The following is a 14,195-nucleotide window of genomic DNA, read 5'->3' as shown; positions in this document are numbered from 1 at the left end:
ATAGAAGTATTTAAATGTTCCCATTCGTATGCCTCGGCCTATAATGCCTCATTTAAAAGATCCACATTTTAGCCAAAGTAGAAAGCGCTTAAGTCTCACTGGTCCCGGGCGAAGGCTGGATTAATTGTTAATGTAAAATAAACGGTATCATTGTTTACAACTAGCGGTCCGGAGTGAAGTAATAGTCAAACTCGTTCGGCTGTCTGTTGCTCGGCTCGTCTGGAATGTCTCGTATATTTACGCGCATAATTTACTAATTTATAGATGCTACATTATAAGGTACAAGAAATATAGGGGATGGCGTTCGAAAACTTGTTAAGAATGGCACTGACTGTAATAAGTAATATTCTATCTCTCGGCATTCCTGCGTTTGAGTAAGCGTCTTATTTTTTAATGTCGTCGGCAGTAGTATGGATGTTGACCTCCTGACGGACCTTGTGACCGCGGAAACTCGCTTGAATCTTAGTCGCTGCCTTATGCAAGTCCGGATCGCCCAAGTCGAACCCCTCTAATTCGTTAACGGCGTCTTGCATCTGCAGCAGAATTTGACAAAACAAACGTAAAACGTAGATCGCTGTAGCCATTCGTTAATTTAAGACATCCTAAATCTCTCTCCTCCTCGGATACAGCCTGCCGAACTGGAACTTATTCACGCGAACGGGACGCGTTTATCGAAGTTACCCTTCTTATCTTAAATGAGACTGTACGGAATCCCGCTGTGCGTCAATTAGCCCGTACATAATTAATCGATACGATACGAAAGTGACTTAAACATTGTAGGCCATACCGGTCTACTGGTCTCGAGACGAGCTTTAGTAGCGCTTCGGTACCCAGATGATCATCGTCAGCTTGGAAGGCGGCTGTCGATTATTCGCCGAGCATTCGTGGATCAACGTAATGTCAAAGGATCTAATAATAACTTTCTCTCACGGACCTCGGCACAGAAATGATCGATCACGAAGACCTTGTGCATCAAAACTTGTCATTATTGCTTCGTCGATCGAATCAATCAATATTGGCGTGTCAGATCGAAAAAAAATTATTTAACAGTCTCTTAGCTATTTATTTTTATTTTAATGTAAATGTGCAACACTACGTGAGCATAACTGAGATTATATTTCAGAAATATAATTTATATACAAAAAAAGTTGCGCATCATAAATTTGCTGAGATATTAATTTGCATAATTTCTTAAATATAGTCCGGAAGATAGGAAATTAATTTATTATTTATCAATACAACTGCCTATTAATAAAATATTTTTTTTTGCAACACGTAGGGAGCTCTAATCCAATAGGTGGGATTACTACGTTACAAAGGCACCTCACTTTTTATCATAATTAGTTTATCCTGCCGGCCTTTAATCATTCTTGACAACAAATCGATTATTTTTAATAAAACTTTCTTGGAAAATTAATTCTTATTAAGAGAGATTAAATGACTGAACTGGATTATAAAAATTATGGAACTCAATATTGAAAACATATTATTTTCTCAACTTTTTATGTACAGGATGATTTCTAGGTACAAAAAATTAAGGGAGATATTCCTTGATTTAGGTGTATTAATTGATAAATAATTTTTAAAAGAAAAGATTTTATGAATATGTATCCTAAACTACTTTTTTTAATATACAATCAAATTTGCGAAAAAAAAAATTGGAAAATTTGGAAAACGTTTAAAAATATTTTATTTAAATTTTGTGTGCGTACATAAACCATTTTTTATAGTATCGATAAGACATTTTTATTTCCATCAGGGACGTGCGAATAATCATATTAAGTTGAAAACAAAAGCTTAGAAACACTTTATATTTATAGAAAGAGAGAAGACTTCTTTTTCTTACAATAATTTAAAAAATATCTGTTTAATTTTTTATATTTAAAAATCATCCTGTATATATAATTATATCATATACGTACATATATAACTGAAATAAGTTATTAAATCAAACTTTTGCATCAAAAAAAGTCACATGATAGAAAAAACTAGAAGTTTATTTCTCATTAATAGTTAAAAATGATTAATAATTGAACATACCATTTTCATACAATCAGATATATAACAATATCAGGTCAGACAAAGTTCTGCGAAGAGTCAATAAAACTCGTATTTAAAATTTCTACGGAAGGCAGATGCTAGATAAAGGCCTTCGAACCCTTCTTGATCAATAGATAGTAAGTCAGCATGTATATCTAATGAAATTGACAATTAACTTACCTTTTCTTCTATCTTGGAAGTCGCACTCTCGACTATGTTCATCGCCGACTTGGCGGTAGCGGTAGTTTGTTCCTTTCTCGACATGTGACCCCGAAAAGTCGCTTGTATCTTTTTCGCCGCCTTACAGAGTTCTATGGAATAGAAGTTGTTTCAAAAATTTTTCCTCGAGCTCCCGAACCTCTATCAGGTTATATAATCGCTCACCCTGGTCGTCGGCGCGGAACTCCTCCTCCAACTGTTCCTGCGTAGGTTGATCCGTAGCTTCGGAGGGTTCTTGGTCGGATCGCGTCTGCTTCGACGCTGTTTCCGACACTCTTAGACTTTTTCTAGCGTGATGCCCACGAAAGGCTGCTTGTATTTTCGTAGCTGCTGCTACTTCTTTCTCTTTCTCCTCCTCCTCGTTTTCTTTTCCCTTATCCGAGGACTCTTTCGTTGCGCTGTTTTCGGCCGCTTTGGAGATATCTTCAAATAGAAGTAATAAAAAATAATTTCGTTTTCGGCTTTTATTTTATGCAAAAGCTTGAATTAAAGAGACTGATACAGCTACACGTTTCTTGAACGATATTAACAAGTATAAAGGTAGGATAAAAAATCGAGCATACAAATAATGAAATATAGGCAGGTACATCGATTACTTAATACGAGATATAAGCCCGTAATTGCTCTCTAGTAAATTTTCCTTGCGGAAATAACGTCTATAAATTGCCGGAAAATCCGTAGGAGATTGGAGAAAGGGCGCGGCTTCTGATACATCCCGTATATTAGAAATGGCCGCCGTGTTAGCCACAGTTCACCTACATTTATTCCGAACATTTCACCTTCCACAGACACGTCCAGAGCGACAAGTATCGATTAGCGTTTCTATTTTCGCGCTACACGTTCGAGATTACACGGCGCCTAATATACATTTTTATTTCACATTAACATTTCACATTGATGGAATGATGCGACCACCATTAATCGCGAGTCTTCCTTCTTTTTTCTAATGAAGTTAAATGACCGTGTCTTTCAATGATTAATCGACGTATCGACACAGAATTCTGTCGAGCCCTTAAGCGATCATTTCATACGCGATGCATATTTTCCTTTCAAAATCATAAAAAAAAAAATAATCTCGTGTCCTCGTTCATCATTTCCCTTCATCTTTTCTGACGAAGAAACAATTGTAATAAAAGTTAATTCTCGCATTTTACACCAAGCTTTTTCTAGTTTTATGAAATGTTCTTTCAATTTAATTCATTTACTTTGAATCTTTTAGAAATAAGACAATGCCAGGGCATTATTAAGCTAATTTAAACCGATTTTTTTTTCAGTTACATATTTAACATAGAAATTGAAGTTCTTCGAACGCAAATGAATGAAATAATTAAATGTAAGGTACGGAGGATTAAATGTGATAATATTGAACAAACTGAATTTTATTTTAGAAAAGGAGAACACTCCAGCTATTGAGCGCTTTTGCGCGACACTGTTTCCCTAGGTTACCACTTGACGGAGCAAGTGGGAATTCAAGAAATACAGCGACACTTTTGCGACGAACAATGAATTCTTACCCAGTTATGAGCTTGCTTAGTTGTTTTTGCCACATTATGCAAAGCTTGCGAATCGAGCGTACAAGTTCGCGGTAATTTTATCGACGTTTATGTTTATACATGTAGTAAAGCTGCCTCAAAAGAAGTAAAAAGTGTAATAAGAAACAAGATAAAATCGCACATGTTTTATGCACGTGCATGTAAAAAGCGGGCATTAAATTTCAGTTAATAGTTAAAATGCAGCTTATCTGAGAGCTGGCTGCTATTTGGATTGCGATTTTATCTTGCAATTTTATTCTCTTCGCGCCTTCTCGGTATTTTCACGACAATAATGTTTCCTAAATGCTGGGACATGCTTTTATTTCTTTTCTGATATCACGCAAGGATGTTCCATCATCGATCCACCCAGACCTTGTTATCAGAACCCTCGAGGAAATCAAATTTCTCAGAGAAACATTGTTGTCTTAATTATATAAAATCTCTTTTAACTTTAAACAGATAAATTTTATTTTATGTTTTGATTAAAACCGTAAAGATATATTTCGCGACATCATAAATTATTTTATCTTTAAAACTATGTCACAGACTTCTAAAACAATCGAGAAAATGTTAAAAATCATAAAAGTAATTCCTGAATGATAAGACTTTTTAATAACTTCTATCAAATCAATATTTTGCAATTAAATGTCATTTCTGGCATAAAAATCGGAATGTATGTTTCAATATCTACTAGTATTAATAATTAAAATATAAATTAATTTCAAAATATTTTTATTATATTTTATTTTGAATGTGAAGAATTTTGTAGTTTGAAAATCGTGCAAAATGTTTCGTAGATTATTACATTACTGTATTCTAAGGATACAGAAAAGCGCGGTAACGATAAATCCAAGGTGTATTTGGCGAAGAGATTTACTCTTCGTAGACACTGCTCTCCTTCCGCGGATATCCGAGGGAATTTATCTCGCGCGTTTCAATCGGTTTCAATGCCCGTTCAAGTTCCTACGAAATAACAATTGTTCAGCTAAAGCAACAGCTGATTTCAAGTGGGTTTTTGAGTCTTCGAGAGTGCGATTACTTCTCCGTCGCTTATTATAAGAATTTAACCCGGCCGGGGCGTTCGATACGCTTCGTGCGAGCACGAAGAGGTGCAAGGTAGAGGCTCGCGTTGCACCTGACAATCGCATCGTCGACGGCCGTGTTTTGGACTTTACCTATCGCGCTTTATGCGCGATATTAACAGCGTGGCGAATGCGATTCGCGTGCCTCGGGACGATATCACTTGAAGCCCCCGCCCCGGGTCATCGCCGCCCGCCACCCCCGTCTATTTTAACCCGGTTTTTCTCCTCCGACGGCGGTGGGCATGCACGCGAGGATTGTCGCAACGCGAGGAGGCGGCGGCTGTCGGATTGCACTCGCGCCGCGACTCACCTGCGTCCGCCGTTGGGCTCACTCGGCGCCTCTCTCTCACCTGCACAACCACGCGCGGCTCGGTCTGACGTGCGACTGATTGTTCCCGGGCACCGGCGACCCCGTTTATAATAGCGGCCGATCACGGCCCTGCCGCGCCGCCCGTTCGCAGTCGCAGTCCTCGGGCTTCTCGCCCCGCGTGCATCCAATACATGCCGCGAGACAGGGCCGTCGCGAATGTCGTTCAACCCTCTGTGTCCTTCGAAATTTTTGTATTTGCGGTCTTTTTACCCGCACGCTGTTAATAACCTGACCGAGCACATCGATTTACGACCGAGTACCTTCGGACTCTGTTAACTTGCAAGTATATAAAGACGTTGGAAATATATCAGTTTTGACCCACTTTGGACTCTCCCGGCCTAAAAAAGATATTGATCTTTTTTCTTTCTTTCTTTCTTTTCAAGATATTGGGAATGGTCCAAAATAAACCGAAAAATATTTTACACTTTTAATAATATTTTGAATTATAATCAATTATGCATTTGCAGCTACAGTTCACTTCTCTCTTTGAGTTTTCTCTTATTATTTTAGTGCTTTTTATCCCTCTCGTTCAGTCTGCTAATTCATGAATATTTGAGCAATTGCATCATGCAATTGCGCACTGAAGAGCCATGCTGAAATGTGTGCCATCAGAAAATTGTATGATAATCTACAAATATGCGATTCATTATTTTAAAAATATTATTTGTGTATTATTTTTCCTAAAAAAAAATAATATGGAACGTACTTTGCTTTACTTACTTAATTGCAACAACGCGAATATCGTTATTGTGTAAAACACCAAGAAGCCAATGGTGATTAAAGGCAAAGTAAAGCTGATTTAAACAGGCTCTATTAAAATTGCGTTAATGAACGATAAATTACATTACGTGTAAGCTACTTATTTGCTAATGACTTAATTATATACACATGTGTTAAATCACGAATACCGAAAGTGCTATGCAAAGCAGGGTTGTACCATGCATTTAAAGATTATGTCCACATGGAATAATTTGCGTGATCGTTTACGTAACGTTTACACGCATCTTTTTTATGTGGGCAATACAAGCAATGCAATTTATTGTAAATTGGACACAGTACAGAAAAAAGTAATTAAGTATTGTAAGACTGTCAATATATTTGACTTTAGTATTGAATAAAAATATATATATAATATTAGAAATTTAAAAACGGAATATAATTTTTACTATTTTTAATGAAATTTGAATTTTCGATGATCCTCAGATAATTATTCTAAATTTAAATGACACATAAAACATAGTTTTCATAATTTACATTGTATACATGTATTGTATACATGTATTGTAAACATATTGTAGATTATTTATACTTTACATAAACACACAACTGAACCAAAGTGCAACGTATTCACACACACACACACACACACACACACACACACACACACACACACACACACACACACACACACACACACACACACACACGTGCTTACAATCTTTATATAACTTTCGCTAAAGAGAAGAATGCGAATATAGTTTGCATCACCAATTATTAGAATACTTTTTATTTTTGTTATCTTCTATACATTCTATACATTCTACATGAAATATTCTTTTTAACAAGAAAACGATTTCTTCTACTTTGAACCTGAGAATGATAACGATCCGCAATTGTACACGGTAGAACTAGGTCAGACGTGTTATTTTTTTATGTATAGACTGTTATAATTAGATTAACTACAAGAGATTAGTTTAGACATAAGAGTACACACATGCGCGAATATATATGTATTCTTAATCTATTGGAATTTTATCATCTGTAATAAAAAAAATTTTTTTTTTTTACATTTCTAATACTTTAAATATTCATCATGAGAATGTAGTGTTCCATTCCAAGAGTAACAAACAATTTTTTAACGGTTCAAAAACTTTTAAACGTGGCCATTTGTATTTGTCTCTCCGTACCGTTTGCGTCTAAAAGGGCTCGAAACTCTATTTTCAAGATCGATTAACGTGCTACACCAACAGCTTCGCAAAACTTTTATATATCGATTCCATTCGTCATTCCGCAATAGCATTCCTGTTCGATCGGCACTCTTATCCGAGCCACATAGTTGAAATATCTATGCAGTTGCGTCGGTATTGATGAAATTCAGTATCTTGCACGCGGAAATTCATTGAAACTCCGAGTAATTGATTTTCCGCGAATCAAGTTACACAGATTTTTACTACCAGCCAGTAAAGCAGGAATGCCGAAACTCAGTAATTAAACTTGTTGTATCAACTTCTGATAAGTCGGGTACTTTAAATTCATCAATATGCAAATATTAATCAATTTGCTCTCGCAATTACACAATTCAATGCACGAAGCTCACGCACGAAGAGACATTATTATATTATTGGGCAAATCAAAACGTAATTTCAATTTTAAATGAATGCCTCAAATATAAGAAACCAATATTTAATTCTGTTCTCTTTGTTATTACAAATTATTCCTCCTATAATTTATTAATATTTCAAAACGCTCAGTTACTATTCTACAAATATTATTTTGATTATTACATTTATGATAATAAAGACGTATTTCAAACGTACAAATAATGGAACCTTTTTATGAATGTTTTGCTACTAAATTTAGTACTCCCTTTTTTGAACTGGACGTCATCGTCTTGTCGTATCTCGATTGTAAATCGAAAAACAGAACTACTTTCATAGTTCTAGAAACAGTGAAGGATTAAACCTTGACATACATCACGCGATCAGCACTTTATTCAGTATTTCGATATACCCCCATCGGATTCTATGAACGTCCTATTTTACGCCCGCCAAGTTACACTTATTTTTCTGGCTCGATATCGAGGATCGTATATTACCCGAGAGAACATTTTTAAATTAAATTTCCAGGACTCTAATAAAACGCAGACAATATCTGAGCACACAAAAATATGCATTTTATTATTATCTATTCATTTTTTAATTAAATGAGAACACTTTAAACTTATATTCTACTCATGTTCGATTTTATTTAAAAAAAAAACAGGATAAACAAAATTTAAATTTGTTTTCTAAATAATAAAAACTGTTTACATTATCAAAAATTTATTCCGTATATTCAACCAAGACAATTGTTGCTGATATAAATTAAAGAACACCATTTTTTAAGAACCTGTTTAATTTCGACTGACAGATCGTTTAATTAATGATTTAAATCGGGAGGGCAATCAAGATTGTGCCCATGAGTCTCGTAAAACACGAAGAATAAAATTTTTAAGGGATGTTAAAAATTTTTATATTTATCATTGTACACGTCGAACGCATTCATTACGTGGAAAATAGTCGTTCGTTCTACCGATCCTACTGATTGCGTTGATATTACTGAAGCGTGCACGCAATCAGCTCGAAAGATCTAACGAAGTGAACAGAGGAACATTTATCATCGTGAAACAAAGCAGACTCTGTCATTGTCAAGATAAACAACGCCAGAGTTTTGCGGTGGTCGCAATTTATAGTGATTAGAATTTTGTGCGAAACAAAAAAAAAACGCGAAAAAAACGTCCTAGAACCATCGTGGATACAAAAATTTTTAACGTCATGCAAACTCCGGTAAAGCGGAAACATGCAGAAAATTAGATTGTGTTTATCGCGTAGTTTGTTCAAAAATTTGCATAATGTTGACTGATATTGCTCGCACGATTAACAAATGGGAAGGGACGATCGCTCACCCCCATTCTTGACGGAATCGCCTTCTTTCGCCTCCTCCACCGCTGGCTGAACGCTGTCCTTGCTGGTGTTGCACCCCATGTCTCTCCCTTATCCGTTCTTCTTTCCTTGTATCAAACTAAAATCATACGTCGTCGAGAGGCACCTTTATTATTCCCTCGTTAACATCGCGTCACCAAATAGAAACAGTTATCACTTCCCTCAGTCGATCAGTAGTCTCGTAAAAAAAATGTAACCGCGTTCCACTTTTTAAAAAATATAAAATTTTCTTCTTGCCTCTTTCACTTTTCTGTTTGCTCCGTCTTTTTTTTGCTCACTCTTTTCTCTCTTCCGCTCGTTTTCTATCCTTCACTGTCCGAGGATCCGTCGCGAATGTAAAAACGTCGCGTCGTTTCTTCGTCTACGGCTCGGATATCCTTGCAAGTTATCCCTTTGGTAATGAAAAATAGCTCTCTCTAGTCACGACTAAAATCTCTTTGAAACTTTTAAAAGTACATCTTGCATGCTTAATCGGCTGTGAAATTTCGACGACTTTCATTCGGAATTACTTTCCTCCCCTCTCGCTCTCTGTCTCTCTTTACACATACGCGCGCGTATACGTGTGTGCGTTCCTCCTGCTGCGCCCACCCACCCCTCGCTTTCCACCGTTATTCGGGGGTTACTGACACGTCGCGTGGCGCCGACACCTGCGAGACAATCCTTCACACTTGAAAGTAATTCGAGATTCCCTCATGCGTCTCACTGTCACGCGACGCCCGGCGTCTACTGTCGCGCGATTATCCCTTTTAATGAGGGGGAGAACTTCACCGATCGGTGACTCACCGAGGATCAAGCATCGCCGCGAGCTGTCCGCGCAAGGAGACAGAGACGAGGAGAAATCCCGTCGACGTCGCGAACGGTACTGGCGTCGCTTACTCACTTACGACCCTGCCCTTGCTCGCGTGGCGACCAAGTCGGATTGTACCAGTCTCTATGTATATATATCTACCACCGATATATATTCGCGCCACGCAGAACCCCCGTTTCTCTCGCGCCGTGGAGGCGGTGGCGGTGGCGGCGGCGGTGGCGGCGGCGGCACGCACGCGGAAGAGATCGCCACGTTTCCTAGCCACGTTTTCCTAGCCGGCTCGATGCGGCGCGGAAGCGACACGCTGACGACGAAGGCCTAAAGCGCAAGCCCTCAGTGTTACCAATGCATGACGGTTGTCCTTCCGCGAGGATTCGGCGCCAGGACTCAATACACGTAGATCGCACGATTGTCGTACCGGCGAATCGAGTAAACGGGTTTCGATCCGATAATCGCGGACTCGTCTCGTAATCGCGCGCCTCGCGATTACGGCTTATGTCAGACGTACCCTCCGCGCCACTCCCAGTACTCCCAATACTCCCAATGCTGCCCGCCATCCGGAGGTGGATTCCCGCGACCTTAAAAGCGCACGATCGATTTCGCAGACGGTGGTATTCCGCTCGCCTAGACCATCGCCAGCAGACAGTTGCCAGACCGGCGCCAGCCTCTCTCTCTCCGTTCTTCTCTCGTTTTCTGGAACGAATATCGATCTCGCGGTTTCCACGCGCGCGTTGCTAACATATCTTAGTCCTTGCGGAGCACATAAAGATAAGGATTAGGGACGAACGATTCTTTCGATCCTGATGCGATCGCATGATTATGCACGCGCTGAGAATAAAAAAAAAAAGAGAGGACATTTGTCGAAACGTTTATAAAATCTTCTTTATTGACTCTTTTCTAACGATCAATGGAATAAAATGGGAAACTTTTGCTATAGTATTATATGTGAACATGATCACATGTCGGCTGTACTCCACTTATAGGCATCTTCTTGTAACGCTACTTTTGCATTTTGCGCCTCGAACCACTTCTTCTCGTATCCATTACTTCTATCGACCCCGTCCCATCGATGACCGGGCTTGATACCGAATCGATTTGGCGCGTATGAACCTTGATATTGTGGCGAATCTAGAATTGAAATCAATTAAACGATAACTTTTTAAACTACGCAATGCTAAAAGAAATGCAAGATTTCTCTCGAGATATACCTGGCTTTCTTTTTCCTTCCTTTACTTGTTTTCGTTTTATATACTCCAACATAGGATCGCCTTCCCTCTCTCGTTCTCTAAATTGTTTATTTAAATCCTCATCATCCGCGTATCTCGCCAAAGGTTTGTGCATCTCGTACAAGTCACTTTTCAATTTTTCCTCGTAATCTTCCACTTGTTTCAAGCTGAAATAAGACAAGGACATGTATCAACACGGGAAAATCAGAGAATTCACCAGAAAAGCAAAAATAAAATAGAGATAAACGAAAGGTTACTTACCCTTTACCCCATTTTGCATACTTCTCGTTTATCTCTCGTTGTTTCATTTCCTGCTCTCGTTTCTCCGCCGCTTCCTTCTCCGAATTTCGCTTTCTTCTTGTTTTGTCACGCACAGTCGCAGCTTGCCCTTCGCCAGTGATCTCTTTACTTAGCTAAAACAGTTCAACGCTAACTTATACTATCTGTGGCCTCCATAGAAACTACTGTTATAAATATAACTTCGTGCTATAAAAAATATTACCTTGCTAAAGTGCTCCGCCTCTCGTCGTTTATGAGCTTCAATTTCTTCTCGCAATGCTTTCGCTGCTTGGAAACCCGCCGTTTTTCCGTCTAACGTCTTTGTCGCTCGACCGTCGTGATCTTTCGAAGAATTTCCTGTGTGTCTACGTTCGGAATCGTCTGTTTCCTCGTTCCAACGCGTCTTTTTTCTTCTCTCGTGCGTATTTGAATGCGATCGAGATTTATCATCTCTATCGTCATATTTCTTATCCCATTTATCCCTGCTTGATATGTTGAAGAAATTATATTTATCATTTCGCAAATTCATATAGCAATAGAATATATTTAATTATAATAATCTTCGTCAAATGTGTAATGTTACCTTGATACATCTTGTCTACTGGATCTGGATGAGCTTTTTTTATCATGATAATCGTGCCCTCTGTCTCTTCGTGAAGTGGAATGTGGCGACGTGTGGTCTCTTTGAGATCGATATTCGTTACGCCGAGATGTACTTAAATCCGAATCTCTATTTTTCGTATTCTTTCTGCTTTCATTTGTGTCGAGATTGTGCTTGCGATCTTTTCTAGGTGGACTAAGGTCCGAATCACTGTCTCTGTTACCTGAACTTCGGTAATTTCGTCCAGATGTACTGCAACCCGAAGTCCGATATTTCGTGCTTCTAGGTGGACTCAAATCAGAATCATAATTTTTGGATTTTCGAGGTGGACTCAAATCTGAATCATAATTTTTAGATTTTCTAGGTGGACTCAAATCGGAATCATAATTTCTTAACTTTCGAGATGGGCTTAAATCTGAATCATAATTTTTAGATTGTCTAGGTGGACTCAAATCTGAATCGTCATTTTTAGCTCGTTTGTGTGAGTCAGTACGCTTATCTTTAGAACGCTTAGATCTAGGTGGACTCAAATCGGAACTATCATCTTTCAATCGTTCATCTGAATTCGTACGTTTATTTTTAGACTGTTTTAATCTAGGTGGACTCAAATCTGAACTATTATCTCTAGATTCATGAGGACTTAAATCCATACGTTTATGCTTAGAGTGTTTAACTTTTGATAGGTTTGATCGTTCAAAATTATCATTGTTGTTCTGCTTGACACTTATCTGATTAAGATTTCTCTGTTCTTCATCTTTATCGACAGTACGATTAACAATGGTTAAATCGCCTTCATCGTTTTCGGTTATAATTTTCCATCTTGTCTTATCTGTGAAATCAACTGGTCCACGTTCGTCAACTATACCAGCGATTTGAGGAGCATCTTCTCCCTCTAAAAGGATATCAAATTCACCTTCTTCAATAGGCCTCATGTTCTTCAAGTCTACATCATCATCTATAATTTTTACTCTGCAAAAATACATCCATCTGTTTCATAGTCAAGTAAAAAAAATCCCCTTTTCCAAAAAATATTTTCTAATAACAAAGAGAGTTTTAAATTTTATAACGAAATCAAAAAATCTTAGTTTCAAAGTAAGATATTGAAATAATTGTGCAAATATTAAAATCGCTATATATGTAAATTAATTTTAACAAAAAGTATCGCAGAGAAATAAGTCCATATATATAATTCAGTTTTCGATATTCTTTTTAAGTGATAAAATATCCTGAGTACTTTTATTTCGAAAACAATATTCAATAATTTTGTATTAAAAAATATAAAAGATTATTCATAATAATATGAATATAAATATATCAATCCTAGAGTGCTACACATGTTTCTCTGACGTTGATACTACTCCAGTTGAAAATTCATCCACATAATTATTTCTTACACTATATTGGTTGCAAGGTGATAGACTTGGCGCGAGCCACTACCGTGTCTCTTGACTAATCGAACATTATTTTAATATGAACAAAAAATCTTATTAAATATTATTTTAAACTATGAACATTTTAATATTAAAAACATAGGATTTAGATAACAATTCATTTACAGTAGCACTGTAGTAGGGTCAATATTATGTTTATAGAAACTAAATCACATTCTACAAGTTTGCATCGCATTCTAAAAAGCGTTATTCACAGTTGACATAACCTAACATAACCTAACTTCGAAGCAAAAGATTCAGCTTTAATGCAAATTCTTGTAGATTGATTCTTACGTTTTTGCTCCCGTCTTGAGCTTCTTCTTTTTTTTCTTCTTTTTTTCGTCACCACCGCCTATGTATTTTCTCAAATATTCTTTTTGACTAATTTTTTTATTCTCCATTATAAGTTTCTTAACTATAAATAAGTAAACAATTAAAATACGCGATATAATAATCAATCGTATCAATTCTCGGCGAAATAAAATCAGCTACTTCTTTTATCAATAATAAATTTATAGCAACAATAAAGAGTATAAACACACTGTACTGTTGACAACTTGTTACTTGCGACTTGCGACACCTCTAAAGAGGATCGATAACTCGCGGCCAGCTTCAGTGCGCAGTACTACTTTATCCAACGTGGACAACTTCAAGTTGTTTTGGTTTTTAAATTCAGGGACAAATAAAGCCTAAAGATTGCCAGAACTGTTTAGCTTGTCGAATATGTACATTTAACGATTACGATTAGAATAATCAAATATAAGATATTTTGTAAATGAGAATATTCTCTGACTTCTATTTTTAAACATTTTTTAAAGATACTTCTGTACTGTTTTTGTAAATGTAACTATAATATATGAATGAATAAACAAACATTAAAAACAAAGTTGTAAAAATGAACATCTCT

At 37.1% G+C, this 14,195-nt stretch overlaps 3 protein-coding genes across 4 annotated transcripts in view; 1 reads left to right on the top strand and 2 right to left on the bottom strand.

The window, feature by feature from the left end:
* LOC105837979 lies at positions 1-9,136 on the bottom strand. Its single transcript, XM_012683213.3, has 4 exons — positions 8,908-9,136; positions 2,425-2,682; positions 2,221-2,351; positions 1-533 (listed from the first exon to the last, which is right to left on the bottom strand). Exons 1-4 carry the CDS (start codon positions 8,984-8,986, stop codon positions 384-386), a joined length of 618 nt encoding a protein of 205 aa, XP_012538667.1. The 5' UTR covers positions 8,987-9,136; the 3' UTR covers positions 1-383.
* Positions 1-14,195, top strand: part of LOC105837988 — a 62,779-nt gene that overhangs the window by 17,404 nt on the left and 31,180 nt on the right.
* Positions 10,609-13,882, bottom strand: LOC105837975 (BUD13 homolog). Of its 2 annotated transcripts, none has more exons than XM_012683208.3 (6): positions 13,583-13,882; positions 11,841-12,827; positions 11,481-11,742; positions 11,240-11,391; positions 10,961-11,145; positions 10,609-10,880 (listed from the first exon to the last, which is right to left on the bottom strand). In XM_012683208.3, the coding sequence occupies exons 1-6, from the start codon at positions 13,687-13,689 to the stop codon at positions 10,708-10,710; spliced, it is 1,866 nt and encodes a 621-aa protein (XP_012538662.2). In that variant the 5' UTR covers positions 13,690-13,882; the 3' UTR covers positions 10,609-10,707. The 2 variants fall into 2 exon arrangements, with proteins under 2 accessions (XP_012538662.2, XP_012538663.2); XM_012683209.3 differs by having other exon boundaries at positions 11,481-11,739.

Source organism: Monomorium pharaonis, chromosome 3 (assembly GCF_013373865.1).
Source record: "Monomorium pharaonis isolate MP-MQ-018 chromosome 3, ASM1337386v2, whole genome shotgun sequence".
Taxonomy (NCBI): Eukaryota; Metazoa; Arthropoda; class Insecta; order Hymenoptera; family Formicidae; genus Monomorium; species Monomorium pharaonis.
The sequence above is the reverse complement of the archived record's forward strand: the minus strand, read 5'-3'. Positions and strand labels throughout refer to the sequence as shown.